The following is a 14536-nucleotide window of genomic DNA, read 5'->3' as shown; positions in this document are numbered from 1 at the left end:
GCTCCATCATCTCCATCTCCATCCCCATCTCCATCTCTCTCCATCTCCATCTCCATCTCCCTCCATCTCCATCTCCCTCTCCATCTCCATCCCCATCTCCATTTCTCTCCATCTCCATCTCCATCATCTCCATCTCCATCCACCTTCATCTTCATCCCCATTTCCATCCTCATCTCCCCCTGGCTGGAGGCAAACCCAGTTCTCCCAGCACACATAACTGTGCACCATCCCAATCTCCCATTAAACCACACGAGTTTTCCTCTCTCCTGCTCTGCTCCGCAAAATTCCCCATCCTCCAAGATGGAGTTAATTGCCTCCATCACAGGATACACCTCGTTAAGGGGAAGGCACTTCCCCACCCCATCACCCCTCGAGCCGTGCTTCGTGTATTATTTTAATCAGCTCTACTCCGGGAATAAGAGACGAAGTGAAAGAGATTCCTTGAAACTGGCTGCAATTCCCACCTGCCGGTGGCGGCGAAAGGGATGGTTGGACTGGAGGAGACCATTCCTGGGGCTCAGGGCTTCGTGCTTTGCCTCTGCGTTGGGATTGTGGCTGTCACACTCCTTGGGCGATGCTATAAGTACACCCAGGACTTGGTTCTTGGTGCGCTTGAGCCATCGAGAGCAGCCCCAAGGTGCTGGCAGGGAGGACTGAGGGACCTGGAGAAGCTGGATCCATGGATGGAGGGCAGGAAGGGTCTGCAGAGGGATCTGGAGAAGCTGGATCCATGGATGGAGGGCAGAAAGGGTCTGCAGAGGGATCTGGAGAAGCTGGATCCATGGATGGAGGGCAGGAAGGGTCTGTAGAGGGATCTGGAGAAGCTGGATCCATGGATGGAGGGCAGGAAGGGTCTGCAGAGGGATCTGGAGAAGCTGGATCCATGGATGGAGGGCAGGAAGGGTCTGTAGAGGGATCTGGAGAAGCTGGATCCATGGATGGAGGGCAGGAAGGGTCTGCAGAGGGATCTGGAGAAGCTGGATCCATGGATGGAGGGCAGGAAGGGTCTGCAGAGAGATCTGGAGAAGCTGGATCCATGGATGGAGGGCAGGAAGGGTCTGCAGAGGGGTCTGGAGAAGCTGGATCCATGGATGGATCAGGGGTCACTGCCTGATCTCAGGATCCCTGCCCAGCCTCAGGATCCCTGCCTGGTTGATGCCTGGGGCTGGAAGGAGGGTGTTGACCACCCTGGGGTGGGGACAATCCCCCCCCGAGACCAGCAAATAGGATAAACCTGGATCTCTCCAGCCTGGTACCCAACGCCTTTGGGATGCGGCAGCACCAGGGATGCACTCAGGATGAAACGTCACAGCAAAGCAAAACCCTCGGGTGTCCTGGCAGGGCTCTCCTTCCTAATCGTCCTTATTTGCCCAGACCTTATTCATAAATCATCAGGCGTGAGTAATTTCCCCAGGAGAGCGTTTAGATGGGAGATTGAATGAGTAATTTACTGGGAACATTAAGACAGCCCCAGATAACTTATTTATGAGAACTTTTTGACAGATCTGCCACTCAATAATTTATGCCACGCAGCATTTAGTCAGGGTCACCAGTAAATAATTCACTTATTATAAACTATAGAAGGTTTTATGAGGCGCTGAATTATTATCACACACCAGATTCGGAGGTGTAAAGACGAAAGCGATGATGTCCTGGTAACGGAGGTGGCCCTGGATCAGGTGTGGTGGGACCTGCTTGGTGCAAGGGTTGTGCTGGAACGCGTTTGGGTCCTGCTGGGTCCCCCTTGGGCTGCGGAGCCTCCAGGAGGAAAAGGAGCTGCTGCATTTTCATAGAATCATAAACCGGTTTGAGTTGGAAGGGACCTCAAAGCCCATCCAGTCCCACCCGTGCCATGGGCAGGGACATTTCCAATGGGCTCAGGGGCTCCAAGCCCCATCCAACCTGTCCTGGAACCCCTCCAGGGATGGGGCTCCACCTGGACCAGGGCCTCCCCACCCTCACAGCAAAACATTTCTGCCTAAGATTTCATCTCAATCTCTCCTCTTCCAGCTCAAAACCATTGCTCCTCACCCTCTCTCTGCATTCTCCAATCATGAGCCCCTCCTTAGTTCTTCTGGATCTCCTTTCAGCACTGGAAGCTGCTCTAAGGTCTCCTCAGAGCCTTCTCCAGGCTGAACAACCCCAACTCTCTCAGCCTGTCCTCATACAGGAGGTTCTCCAGCCCTTGGGTCATCTTTGTGGTCTCCTCCAGACTCATTCCCACAGCTCCATGTCCTTCCTGTGCTCAGGGCTCCAGGTGAGGTCTTCCTGGAGCAGAATCCCCTCTCTCACCCTACTGACCCCACCACCGGTCCCTGGAGCCCCTTTTCAATGATCTGCAAGTCCCAGGTGTGAGGCATCAAGGTGGAAATGGATAAATAACGCCTGCTCCCACCCCTTCTCCTCTATTTTTCCAAGGAGATGGCTTTGGTTTCACTTGCTCTCTTGTTCCTGGCTCTGCTAAATGTAGGGATGTCCCCTCTGCCCCTCGGGATCCAGCGAGGCTGAACATCCTCAGACCTGCAGCTCTTCAAGGGCAACGTTTAAGCTGGAGAGGATTCCATATTTCCCTTTAAGCCCTCCCTCAGGATTTCTTTTTGGCGTGGGCAGCTGCTCATGCAACAGAAGAGGAAGCTGTGTTTCACTTCACAAATGTGAAGGGATTTATTAAAGCAATCTTGGCTTTTCTCAGCTGGGGAAACTGAGGCAGGGAAGCCACAGCTCCCAGAGCCCTGGATATGAGCTCATTGCTGCTATGGGGATGGTCCCTGTGGAGCAGAGATTCCAAAGGGCTCAGATCCCACTCCGTGCCCCGGTGAGACCTCATTCCCTGGCTCGGTGGTCCCTGGTCATAATGTGGACGGCGGCCACCAGCATCATCAGGAGCCCGAAGACGGCAGCCACGAGATACCCCTTCAGCACACAGTAGTTGTCCTGCACCCCACACACTGGCTCCCAGCCGCTGCCCCCATCCGCGCTCCGTGTTGAGGTGTCTCCTGCCTGAGGTTCAGTCGTTCTCTGGGGTCCCACGGTGCTCCTGCCGAGTCCTTCTGCGTCATCATCAGGTGGGTCACCTGTGTGCATGGGGCACGGTGTGAGCCATGGGGCCAGCAGCTCCTGGGGAGGCCGGGCACAGCGCCCGGGGATGTTCTGGGTGCCACCAGGGCTGGGTGCAGCTCCCAATGGTGTTCTGGGTGCCACCAGGGCTGGGTGCAGCTCCTTGGGGAGGTTCTGGGTGCCACCAGGGCTGGGTGCAGCACCCAGAGATGTTCTGGGTGCCACCAGGGCTGGGTGCAGCACCCAGAGATGTTCTGGGTGCCACCAGGGCTGGGTGCAGCTCCCAATGGCGTTCTGGGTGCCATCAGGGCTGGGTGCAGCTCCCAATGGTGTTCTGGGTGCCACCAGGGCTGAGTGCAGCACCCAGAGATGTTCTGGGTGCCACCAGGGCTGAGTGCAGCACCCAGGGATGTTCTGGGTGCCACCAGGGCTGGGTGCAGCTCCTTGGGGAGGTTCTGGGTGCCACCAGGGCTGGGTGCAGCACCCAGAGATGTTCTGGGTGCCACCAGGGCTGAGTGCAGCACCCAGGGATGTTCTGGGTGCCACCAGGGCTGGGTGCAGGGGATGCAGGTCTAGGGGGGTTCTGGGTGCAGTGGGTGCACTGGGTTCTGGGTACTTCTAGAGTTGGATGCAGGTCCGGGGGGGGGGGTTCTGGGTGCCACCAGGGTTGGGTGCAGCTCTTGGGGGGGTTCTGGGTGCCACCAGGGCTGGGTGCAGGGGGTGCAGGTCTAGGGTGGTTCTGGGTGCAGTGGGTGCAGCTTCTGAGTGGGTTCTGGGTACCTCTAGAGTTGGATGCAGGTCCGGGGGGGTGGTTCTGGATGCCACCACGTCAGGGTGAAGTGGTTGCAGTGGGTGAACACAGACACCGAAAGAGGAAGGGGAATGTCCCCACCCATCACATGCCTGTTCGGGTTCCTCTACATGGTGAAGTGGGGGGTGTGGTGGGATGGGGCAGTCTCAGGACCAGCATGGGGACCTGTCTGAGGTGGACCAAACCCAAGCCTGGTCCCTGCCACTCTCCTCCCTCCATCCTTGGACTCACCGTAAACCTTCAAGATGTAGGAAAAGGTCTTTGGGTTGGTGGGATCAGACAAAGTGTCCACGACCACCTCGTACCTCCCTCTGTCTTCCAGCTTCAGGGGTCTGATCTCCAGCGAGAGGTTGGTGAGGTGGATGAACAGCCGGCCATGGAAGTCGGGCAGGTAGTCAACGGTGAACTTCATCTCCCTGGGTTTGGCCTCGGCGATGTGAGTGTGGTGGAACCTCCAGGTGACCCGCGCGATGTCCATGGACACGGGGTATGGGGTTGGGAAGGCCAAGGACTGTCCCTTCACCCCCTCCAGCACCAGGAGCCCACAGCAGAGATGCAAACCTGGAAGGTACCGGGTGGCAGGAGGTAGTCAAGGAGGAGACCAGAGCAGTGGAGAGCCCAGGGGCAAGGGTGGCTTCAAACTTCCCCCTCCAAAAGCACCCAAAAGCATCCCAAGGGATGGAGGCTGGCACAGCCAGGATGCTCCAGCCTCCCTGCCCTGGCATTCCAGGCAAACTGCCCTCCTCAGCCCCAGGAGCATCCTTACCCCCGGCTGCCGCTAGCAGCACGCAGCAGAGAAGCATGACCTTGGCTCCAGCCGTGTCCTCTGCGGCGTGGAGCTGGGTGGAGGTTCCCAGTGGGTGCTGCAGCCCCCGACGTGTGGGGCTGAGCCCCACAGGGGCAGGAAACCCGTCGGGACTCGTGGTGATGCTGTCAGAGGATTGCAGAAGGGATGTGGGCACCCCTGGGGTGACTTGGCGGGTGGGATGGGCTTGGTGGAGGAAGCGGTGGCAGCTGGGCTTTGCTAGGACATGGCCTGACCGTGGCACGGGAAGAGGAGGCAGCTCCCACTCCAACGGCATCTTGGGTGGGTGATGAACGAGCCAGAGGAGACGATGGGACCGGTGGCAGAGGGGATGCAGGGGGTGGAGATCCTGCTGGTGGGCTGCAAGCGGCCACAGGGCTTGGGCAGAACTGGGGCTGGGGTCCTTCCAGCCCTTTTCCCAGCTGGGAATGGGGATGCGGCTGCAGGCGCTGCCCCAGCACGGGTGAATTTTAGCTGGGGATGAGGGAGGCTCAGGTCTTTCTAAGGTGCCCTGGGTGGTGCAGTCCTTACCTGACCCCTTCTCCTCCCTGTCCCGCTCAAAACCTACGAGGTTATCACTTCCCCGAGCACTTAGGGATGAGAGCAAGGAACCAGGGCTCAGCCCCTGCGGGATGGATACTGGGAGGGGGTGAAGGGACCCCACACTGGGGCCAAACTGGGGACCTCGAGGCCAAATGCAGCCCGGCAGCCCCTGAGCGCAGTCGCCTGCTGCCACCTCCCGGGCAGAGGCGTTTGGTTAAAACCATGTGGCTTTTCCTCCTTACACGGTTTTAGGAGCTGAGCGCAGGTGGGATGCTGCGGGGATGGGCTTCAGGCCCATTAAATCAGCAAAGCGTTTGATAAGCTGAGAAAGATGAGGGGTCTCCACGGGGGACCTGATGGTAGCGTCTCTATGCAAGCCTCGTGCGGGATGGTTTCCCTCTTCCAGTTCCCACCCTGCAGCATCACCTGCCCCGCGCAGCTGCTTTGGCCGTGCCAGCCCCCATCCCCAAACACCGGAGCAATATCGGAGCTAGGAAAGCATCCCTGAATCCCTAAGCCATCGCACGCTGTGTGAACAGAACCCCCCAAGCCCTCCGCTGTCCTCCTCTCCTGCGCATCTCGTGGGCCAAATTTAGCTGGAAGGGGGAATGAGAAACCGCGGATGATGCGCTGAATAAAAACACCCTCTGCAATGCGGTGCTTGAAGTCTGCGGCGTCTTCCCTTCCTCCTCAACGTGCTCCGTGAAATGCGGTAAATGTTTCCCTTTCATTCCCTTTCCTTTCTTTTTTTCCCCCCCTTCTCTCCCATGGTTCGCGCTCCCTGGGCAAAGCTCTTCCAGCCCAAGGAAGGTCCCCTTGATGTAAATTGTTCCCTACATGTTGAATGAAGCTGCAGACAAAAGCTCTAATTAATCGACTCAGCCCCTTCTCCGGAGCCGACGTTTTCAACCTTGCAAAACACCGCTTTTCCCTTTGTAGCCTTAATTAGTTTTTTGCTCCTCTGCTTGCCGAGGGGGAGGATGGGGCCGTGGAAACCGGCGTGGCCGACGTCACCGCCGGGGCACAGCATGGGGAGGGAAAGCCTTTGGAGCTCCTGTAGCCAGCTCTGCCCGTGTTTGTGTCTCTAAGGCCGTGCCTCAGTTTCCCCCACTGGTGGGGCTGAAGCTGTTGCTCCCTGGTGGCTGCGAGGAGTTGGAGTGGGGGCCTGTGGGCTCGTGCATCCTTGAATGGGTGGGTTCCAGGCTTGTGGGAAACCCACTCCATCTTCCAGAGAGGTTGAGCCGATGCCTTCCCTCTCTGCTCCACACACCATCAGCCTTTTTCCAACACGTTTGCTGGGAAGCTGCCCCTTTCCCAGCCATTTTTCCAGTTCCCAGCCAACGGCCCCTGCTTGGGGTGGCTGTTTCACCCCCTGGTCCCCACCTCATCCTGTGCATCACCCAGTTGCCATCCACGGTTTCCCGACATCCAACCAGACAGCGGGGTTGGTTTATGGCTCGGAGCCGCCGCGGAGGCAATGAGCTTACCATAAGGTGATTACTGCAGGGATCAGAGGGCAGAAGCAGACGGTGGGGAGATCGGATTAGGGGCCGCTGGCCCTGGCGCCTCTTGCTCTCTTCCAGCGGCCGTGCACCCCAGATGATGCCACCAGGCGGGGGACAGCGTGGACGTGGGGTTGCCTCGTGGGCTCTGCTGCGCTTGGGCATCCCTGTTCCTGCAGGGAAAGCTGGATTGTAGCAAACCCACGCCCAGGAAAACCTCATTAATATCTCCCAGTGATTTAACGAGGTGGTATCTGTTGGTCTGGGATAGATAAGGGACCGACACACTGCTGCTGCACCCAGATAAGGCGCTGCTCCTTCCGCACGGGGCTCTATCCGTAGCTGATCTAAATGCAGCAGATCTGGAGTGAAGATATTTGGGGGGGGGGGGGGGGGGGGGAAAACCTCCGGCTATGAGCGAGCGACACACCGAGCGGCTTCGTTAAAGGATGGGGAGGAGAGTTAAAGCAGGGCTGGGGAGAAGGGGAGGATGCTCTTTGGTCCCTGAATTCCTGATCTTGTTGGGTTTGGCTCCATCCTAGAGCGAGGGGGGCTGGCAGGGTGCAGGGTAGTGGGACGCATCCCTATTTACTCCAAATCTGGGGAAGAAACTTGTTCTGGGGTGAGGGGAAGCCTCATCATTTGGGTTGAAAACCACTGCTACCTGTTTGATTTCTTCTCCCTCACGGAACAGCCCAGAATTTGAGCAAAACCCCAAAATATAGAGTTCTGGGTGAGAGGGGAGGAAGATTTTCTTTAATCCGTGCTCAGGCGGGTTAAGAGCTCACTCGGGTTAAAGGCAGCTCGTTTGTTGGGGTGTTTTGAGGCTTAAACTGGGGCATGAAATGGGAACGCGATCCCTGCTGCAGCGGGAGGACTCGCACCGTGGCCACGGCTGCAACCGGGCTGCCCGGGACCATGGAACATCCGCAAACGGAGAGAGAGAGAAGATGGGGATGGGGTGGCATTGGCCCTGCTCTGCCCATCCCTGGGGATCCGGGTCTCAAAGCCTCCAACATCGCTTACGTTCAGCCTGGTTCCCTCGAAGAGGATGGAACAGGTTGTCCAGAGGAGCTGTGGATGCCCCATCCCTGGATCCAGGCCAGGTTGGATGGGGTTTGGAGCCCCTGATCCAGCGGGAGGTGTCCCTGCCCATGGCAGGAGGTGGAACTGATTGGGCTTTGAGGTCCCTTCCAACCCAACCCATTCTATGATTTTCCAAAGACAAAGAAACCTCTGACAAAGCTCTCTTTTCCCTCTGTCTCCTGCAAGTCAAACCCTCACAAGCGGAGCTTTTTTCCCACCCCAAAGTGCAGAGCCTTTCCTTAAAAGAACCAACAATTTTTGCAATGATTCCTTCTTAATGGCCCAATTTAAGTGACACCCTTAGGCTTTCCCACCCTCAAAAAGCGCCTTTTGCTTTGTGCTTCGCTTGGGGAGGTATTTCTTTTCTCACCCAACAACACCAGAGACCGCTCTAATCGCACCATGAGCCGTTCGCTTGCGAGTTTGCACGAGAATAAACCCCTCCAAAGCCAACCCTCAGCCAAGTGCTGACCCAGGAGGTGTTTGTGGAAGTCGAACTCACCAGCTCCAGGCGGGTGGCTGGGGCAGAGCCTGGACACAACTCATTGCAGCTCCCGCAGCGGGGCTGGGTCCTGCACGCCTGTGGGCTCAGCAGAGGAAGAAGAGGAGGAGGAGGATGCCATGCTCCATGGCTGTTGCAAGGAAAGGTAGGAATTAGGGTGGAAGATGAGAGGAACAGCCCCAGTTCTGCGTCTGCTGCCTCCTGGGAGCTCCCCGGTGGAGCTGTGCTACTCCCCTTGTGGATTTCACCCCCTTGGGGTTAGATCCTTGACGCCGAGATATTTCTCCTTGATGAGCCAAATCCTGCTTTTTGGGGTTGTCCCTGGCCCGTGTTTGGGGTGCTGGACACAGCTGCGTGTTCCAAACTGTACAGTGCCCGATGCCCCTTCTACTGAAGTGAGCTGCAAAGGGAAAGCAAAACGCCCTAAAACCACTACTCTGGTAATTAAAATTAGCTTCCTTTGAGGTTTGCAACCACCCAGCCCAGCAGCCGAGCTCTCCGGGGCAGTCAGCAGTGCATTTCTCTCCACGGAGCTCCATCCTCTGAGCACCCAATCCAGCATCCACCTTGGCATCCACCCTGGGTGGAAGCTTGGGCTGGGAGGGACAGCGAGGGGGAGAGCGGCAGAAAGAGGAGATTGTGCAGAAAGAGGAGGGTGCAAAGGAACCACAGGTGGGAGAAGAAGTCTCTGCTGGCCAGCTGCTGCCTCGGAGGGGTTTCACACCTCTCTGGCTGCAGGTGCCTCGCTTGGATGTCACCTGGAGATGTCCCAGCGCGGAGGTCCCCAGTGCCCGTTGGCTCTGTTGGTGCTGCTGTGTCCGGTGCTGCTGACCACGGCTGGTGGCCGAGGTGAGGAGGACGCGTGGTGGCTCGGGGCAGCGGGGAGCCGGGCTGCCTGCACTGGTGCTGCAGCGGCTGCAGCAGGAGGGATGCGGTGCTGCTGCCGCGCGGGAAGGTGGGCGCTGGGCAACGGCTGCCAGGACGGCGCCCACGGGCAGCGAGCGGGGCTGGAGCGGGGTTGGATTCTCACCCAGATCCTGTCTGGAGCTGGTAAAGTCGGGACGGCTCTCACGCAGAGCTCATTCCTTGGCCAAAAGGAGTCACTTCCATGCCCGAGCAGCATCCGTGCCCCACGGCTGGCTCTGACCTTTCCCGTGCCCAGAAATGCAGCTTTCCAAGGCTGGGGCTCTCCACTCAGCAAACACAACACCTTTTCCCCACAATTTCAGTCGAGCTGGTGGTGGCTGAGGGTCTTCTTCCTAAAACCACACACTTCTGAGTGAGGTGAGAGCAGAACCACTGAGGTCTGGAGGCCAGGTCCTTGCCTGGAGCATCTCCCAGACGCATCTTCACCCCCCATCGTGCCCCTTCCCCGCTCTCGGGCACACCAGGAGAGCATCACCCTCACCTCTCTCCCCACCTGAAGGCATCTCCCAGCCCATGGCCCACGCGGGTGGCGCAGGGCTGGGGGCTCTCGCTGCTCAGGGGGACTCACCATGGGCTGTTGCTTGCTGGAAGCAGCAGAGCTGCAGAACCCACGGGCTGAGCTGAGCTGCAAAAGCTCCCCGGAGGTGTTGCTGTGGTTAACCTGGGCTGCGCTGCACTGGCCCTTTTCAGAGAATCATGGAATGATTTCTTTTGGACGGGACCACAAACTCATCCAGCCCCACCCCTGCCATGGGCAGGGACACCTCCCACTGGATCAGGGGCTCCAAACCCCATCCAACCTGGCCTGGAACCCCTCCAGGGATGGGGCAGCCACCGCTGCTCTGGGCAACCTGGGCCAGGGCCTCCCCACCTGAACAGGGAAACATTTCTCCCCAAGATCTCATCTCAATCTCCCCTCTTTCAGCCTAAAACCATTCCCCCTTGTCCTCTCTCTGTACTCCCTGACCAAGAGCCCCTCCCCAGCTCTCCTGTGACCCCTTTAAGTGCTGGAAGGAGTTTGAAGTCCCAGGTGTGAGCTATCAGGATGAAATGGATAAATAACAGCAGCTCCCAGGGCTGCCCCTTTCACTCCCTGGGGACGGTGGTTCTCTCCGATTGCTCTCCTGCTCCTGCATCCGCTGGACGGAGGGATGGCCCCTCTGCACCTCAGGATCCACCCAGGCTGAGCATCCTCACACCTACAGCTCCGCAAAGAGAAGCTTTGAGCTGGAGCAGCTCGGGCTGTGCCAGGAGAGGGCAAAGCCGGTGGCTCTGCCGGTGCCCTCGGAGCGGGGCCCGATGCTCCCGTCTCCTGCACAGAGGCACAGCCCCGCGGGGGCCAAACCGAGCTCCGGGGGCTGACATTGCCCCGACGGCCGAGCTGGAGCCCGGGTGGGGGGTTGTGTGTGGGTCTGGATGGTGCAAAGCCCTCCCCACGGCTGATGCTGTCCTGACCACACGCAGCCCGGAGGAAGCCGCGCGGCTCGCTGCACGCTCAGCCACGGGTGCTCGTTTGGTTTAGGGGCTCTTTTATCTCCCCTCTGCCAGAGCCCTCGACATCCGGGGCTGCCCTGAAACGGAGGGGGCGAGCACAGAAAGGCAAGAAAGAAAGGTCCAAAGGGGAAAATTCCTGCTGCTCCTCAGGCTGAGGGCGAGGAGGGAGCTGGGACACAAATGAGCCACCAGATGCTTTGCTGAGAGGGTCCGCAAGGATGAGCGCGTGCAACGCGTGGCCTGAGCAGAGGGTGCTGAGCCCCATCCTGGCAGGGAGCAGAGGGATTGGGAGCCGGGATGGGGCTGTGGAACCAGGCTGAGCTCACCCCGGGGAGCAGAGGGGCTGTGCTGGGGGCTCATCTCACCCTGGGGAGCAGAGGGGCTGTGCTGGGGGCTGAGGGTCTGGGGCACAGGAGGGCTCCTTCTCCCCATCCATGGAGCATCTCCTGAGGCCGGGATTCTTGCTCATCCCTCTCTGCCTCAGGACCCCTGGAGTGCCAGGAACAAACTGTGTCTGCTGGCGGAGCGCTGCAGCTACGGCCGGAGAAACCCCCACGGGAATGGATAAAGGTCGATTGGAGAGTGAAGTTGACTTCAGGAGAGTCGCATCGGATCCTGACAGCTGAGGAGAATAAAGATGCTGCATCCACCAATGGTTCTTTTAATGGGAGAGCTGTTTTCCACCAGGAGACCCTCTCCCTGCAGATCAGCCCCGTTAGCAGGGCAGACAGTGGGGTCTATAAAGCAGAGTTTGAGGACACATCGGGCCGTGTTACTGCCCTGTGCTTCCGTGTGTCGGTGTGGGGTGAGTAGCGGGATCCCCATCTCCCCCATCACCATGGAATGGTTTGGGTTGGAAGGGACCTCAAAGCCCATCCAGTCCCACCCCTGCCATGGGCAGGGACACCTCCCACTGGCTCAGGGGCTCCAAACCCCATCCAACCTGGCCTGGAACCCCTCCAGGGATGGGGCAGCCACCACTGCTCTGGGCAACCTGTCCTTCCATCTGCTCTCTACCCACAGATCCTGTCCCCCTACCACAGCTGGAGGCACAGATCCTGCACAGGGAGCAGAGCTGGTGCAACCTCTCCCTGGTCTGCACGGTGCCGGGAGCGGGCAACGTCTCCTACAGCTGGTCCTGCAGCGAGGGTACCCTGGGAGACCTGGAGCCCCAACCCCGGCTGCACTTGCAAGTCCATGGAGATGCCCACCCCACTGTCTGCTGCTGCAACGTGAGCAACCTGGTGAGCTGGAGCGTGGCTCGAACTGACATCGCTGCAGCGTGTCGCGCTGCAGCTCCAGGTACTTTGCTCTCAGCACCATAAAAGCAGCAATTAAGGGGTACACAACCTGCACTGTTTCCAGTCCCCTCTCGGGGCCCTTTGTATCCCTTCCTGGGTCAGTGAAACCGTGGAGGACATCACGCTGATGTCAAAATGTGCCCAGCTTCTCTTCCGGGGAAAGGAAACGTGATAGCCCAGTTTGGGTGGTGTAACTGGGCTGAGGTTTCCTGGTCGGGTCTGTCCTGGGTGGGCTGTGATGGAGAGGGAGTCCAGAACTGGTGGGAGGCTCTGCTCTACATTGAAGGTCTCCTCCTCTCCTTCCTCCTCAGGGCTTTTTAAGACCACTCTCTGGTGGGCCATGGGGTTGGCATTGGCCATCTCTGTAGCCTTCGTTGTCACCTGCTACTGGTGGAGGAAGCGAAGAAAGGACCTCCAGAGAGGTTTGTCCCTGGCTTTGGCGTGGTAGCTCATGGGATGGGCAGCTGTAGGGTCTTGCTGTGAGCCCCTGCCCTCCTCTGGACTGCTGTTATGCTCCCCGTGCTGGCTCTGGGGTTGTCTCTCCTCCTGGGCTGGTTAAGGATAAAGCATCAGGCGCTGTTCCACCCTGTCCAGGGTGTCCTGCCCTGGTGTCACCCAGGTGCTGCGCAGGCCACCAAGTCTTCGCCCATCCCTGCTGACGCGAGGTGGTCCAGGGCGATGAGCTGGATGAAGCAGCCCAAGCACCTGTGTCTGAGCCTGAAGGCCTCATCCATGGGGTCTAGAACATCATCTGGGTTGGGGTATTCGTTGTACTCCAAGCCAGAGCATCCCTCTCCATCCCCTGCCAGATGCCAACAAACTAACCGCCCCACCCCAGTTGCCAAGGGACCTCTTTCTCCCTCTGCTTTGCTTGAGGGTTGAATCCCCCAGTCTGGAGGCTCTAACGCAGCCTCACACTGACCCTTCCAGCTCCTCCTGAACCCGTTGAGCAGATGATGACGGTCTATGAGGAGGTGGGCAAAGCCCAAACCAACCAAACCACTGTAAGTGCCAGGGCTGTTCCTGGGCATCCCCTCCCCACACTGCCTGGAGGGATGGGACCTCTCTTTGGAAGCATCTGTCAGGTTGTGTCTTTTAACCACTCTGGGGTTGCTTTCTTCCCCAGAATGAGAACAGTGAGGACACTGCAAGAGGAAACACCATCTACACTGTCGTCTGCCCCAAAACACTGGTAGGGTCAGTCCTGTGCCAGTGGGGAGATGCCCCATGAGGACCCCCAGGCTGGGTGAACCCAAGGCAGCTGCCAAAACCACTCCTTTAGCCCTTGATTTGTTTCTTTTTGAGCATCTCATCCATTTTCTCCCTAGCAGGGACGCAGCCACCCTCAGGAGCCCCAAAGCACCACCATCTACTCCACGATTCAGCCCATGAGGAAGGTGATGTTGCCCCACCGTGACCCCAACCCCTCACACAAACCCAGAAACGCACATCCCCCAGTTCTGGGTTCACCATCCCTCTCGCGCCTTGCTTAACGGCAGGTTCTTGCTCTACTCCATAGGTTCCTTCTCTCAAGAGGAAGAGGTTGGACCCAGCTTTGGTTTCTACTGCCTACACAGAGGTAAGAGGCACTGAAGGGGTGGGGAGGTGAGCCCTGGGTATCTCCAAAGCCCATCAACTTGTTGGGGCCGTGGTGTTCCAACCCCTACTCATTTCCTTGCAGGTTACGGGAGGTTCTAGACATTGGCGTCCTCCTTCACAGACCTTGGCCCCATCACTTGCCAGCCACCACCTCTCTTAGAGCCCCGTCTGCTTCAGCAAGACCTTCCCTTCTCTCATGGTTTAACCCCAACCCAATCCGGAAGCTGATACTGAGCAGTTGGGTTCCCAGTTCCCTCACACTTCCAGGGAAAGGGGAAATGAAAATGAGAAGAAAAAGATTTGTGGGTTGGAAGCTAGAATTAAAACAGCTTTAATAATAATAATAATAATAATAATAATAATAATGAAGAAAATACTATTAATAACAAAATATAATGTATACAAATAGATGAAATCACGCAACAGATGCTGCAGAGCAGGCACGGGGAAAGGTCCAGGCCAATGTGGAGCTGGGCTCAGGAACTGGATTCAGGAACACATGGATCCAAGATCAGGAGCAAACAGAGGATGAGGTCCTCACTGAACATCGGACATCAAAGAAGAGAGCGAGACCCTTGCCATGGCTCAGTTTTATGACCTATATGGGATAGAGTTGGTCAGTTTGGGTCATCTCTCTTGTTCATCCCTCCCTGCAGGTGCCACCCTTCCCCATCTTTGACTTAGGGCTCCTCCAGCTCCAGGATGGCCTTGGTTTCTGTAGGAATAAGTATAAGCCACAGCCTTTCTGCATCCCAGTGCTCCGTGTGTTCACTTCTGGAGAAAAACACTGCCTGAAAACCCTGCAGTTAGCTGTCAGAAAATGAAGTTACTTAGACAAAGCTGAGCTGAAGGGAGAAAACTGGTTCTGCTTCAGCTCAAACCACATTGCCTTCCCTCTGGACTGCTTCT

The 14536-nt window shown here is 57.9% G+C and overlaps 1 protein-coding gene across 5 annotated transcripts; it reads left to right on the top strand.

Moving 5' to 3' along the window:
• Positions 1–8409: 8409 nt before the first annotated feature.
• On the top strand, positions 8410–13985 carry LOC104059571 (natural killer cell receptor 2B4-like). Of its 5 annotated transcripts, none has more exons than XM_054051205.1 (10): positions 8410–8451; positions 9045–9155; positions 11212–11532; positions 11751–12029; positions 12340–12450; positions 12959–13032; positions 13155–13220; positions 13360–13425; positions 13548–13607; positions 13710–13985. In XM_054051205.1, the coding sequence occupies exons 1-10, from the start codon at positions 8421–8423 to the stop codon at positions 13785–13787; spliced, it is 1197 nt and encodes a 398-aa protein (XP_053907180.1). In that variant the 5' UTR covers positions 8410–8420; the 3' UTR covers positions 13788–13985. The 5 variants fall into 5 exon arrangements, with proteins under 5 accessions (XP_053907180.1, XP_053907179.1, XP_053907184.1 ...); XM_054051204.1 differs by having other exon boundaries at positions 13357–13425; XM_054051207.1 differs by lacking the exon at positions 9045–9155 and having other exon boundaries at positions 8415–8451; positions 13357–13425.
• Positions 13986–14536: the final 551 nt, after the last annotated feature.

The sequence above is a fragment of the Cuculus canorus genome, chromosome 28, assembly GCF_017976375.1.
Source record: "Cuculus canorus isolate bCucCan1 chromosome 28, bCucCan1.pri, whole genome shotgun sequence".
Lineage (NCBI taxonomy): Eukaryota > Metazoa > Chordata > Aves > Cuculiformes > Cuculidae > Cuculus > Cuculus canorus.
Note: the sequence above shows the minus strand (reverse complement) of the source record. Positions and strands in the feature narration are given on the sequence as shown.

What these genes read in the sequence shown, in the direction of transcription:
- LOC104059571 (XM_054051204.1), top strand. Translation starts at nt 8,421, where the DNA reads ATGCCATGCTCCATGGCTGTTGCAAGGAAAG. An exon ending in GACCACGGCTGGTGGCCGAG is followed by an intron (nt 9,156 to 11,211) that starts GTGAGGAGGACG and finishes TCTCTGCCTCAG; the next exon opens with GACCCCTGGAGTGCCAGGAA. An exon ending in CCCAAACCAACCAAACCACT is followed by an intron (nt 13,033 to 13,154) that starts GTAAGTGCCAGG and finishes TTTCTTCCCCAG; the next exon opens with AATGAGAACAGTGAGGACAC.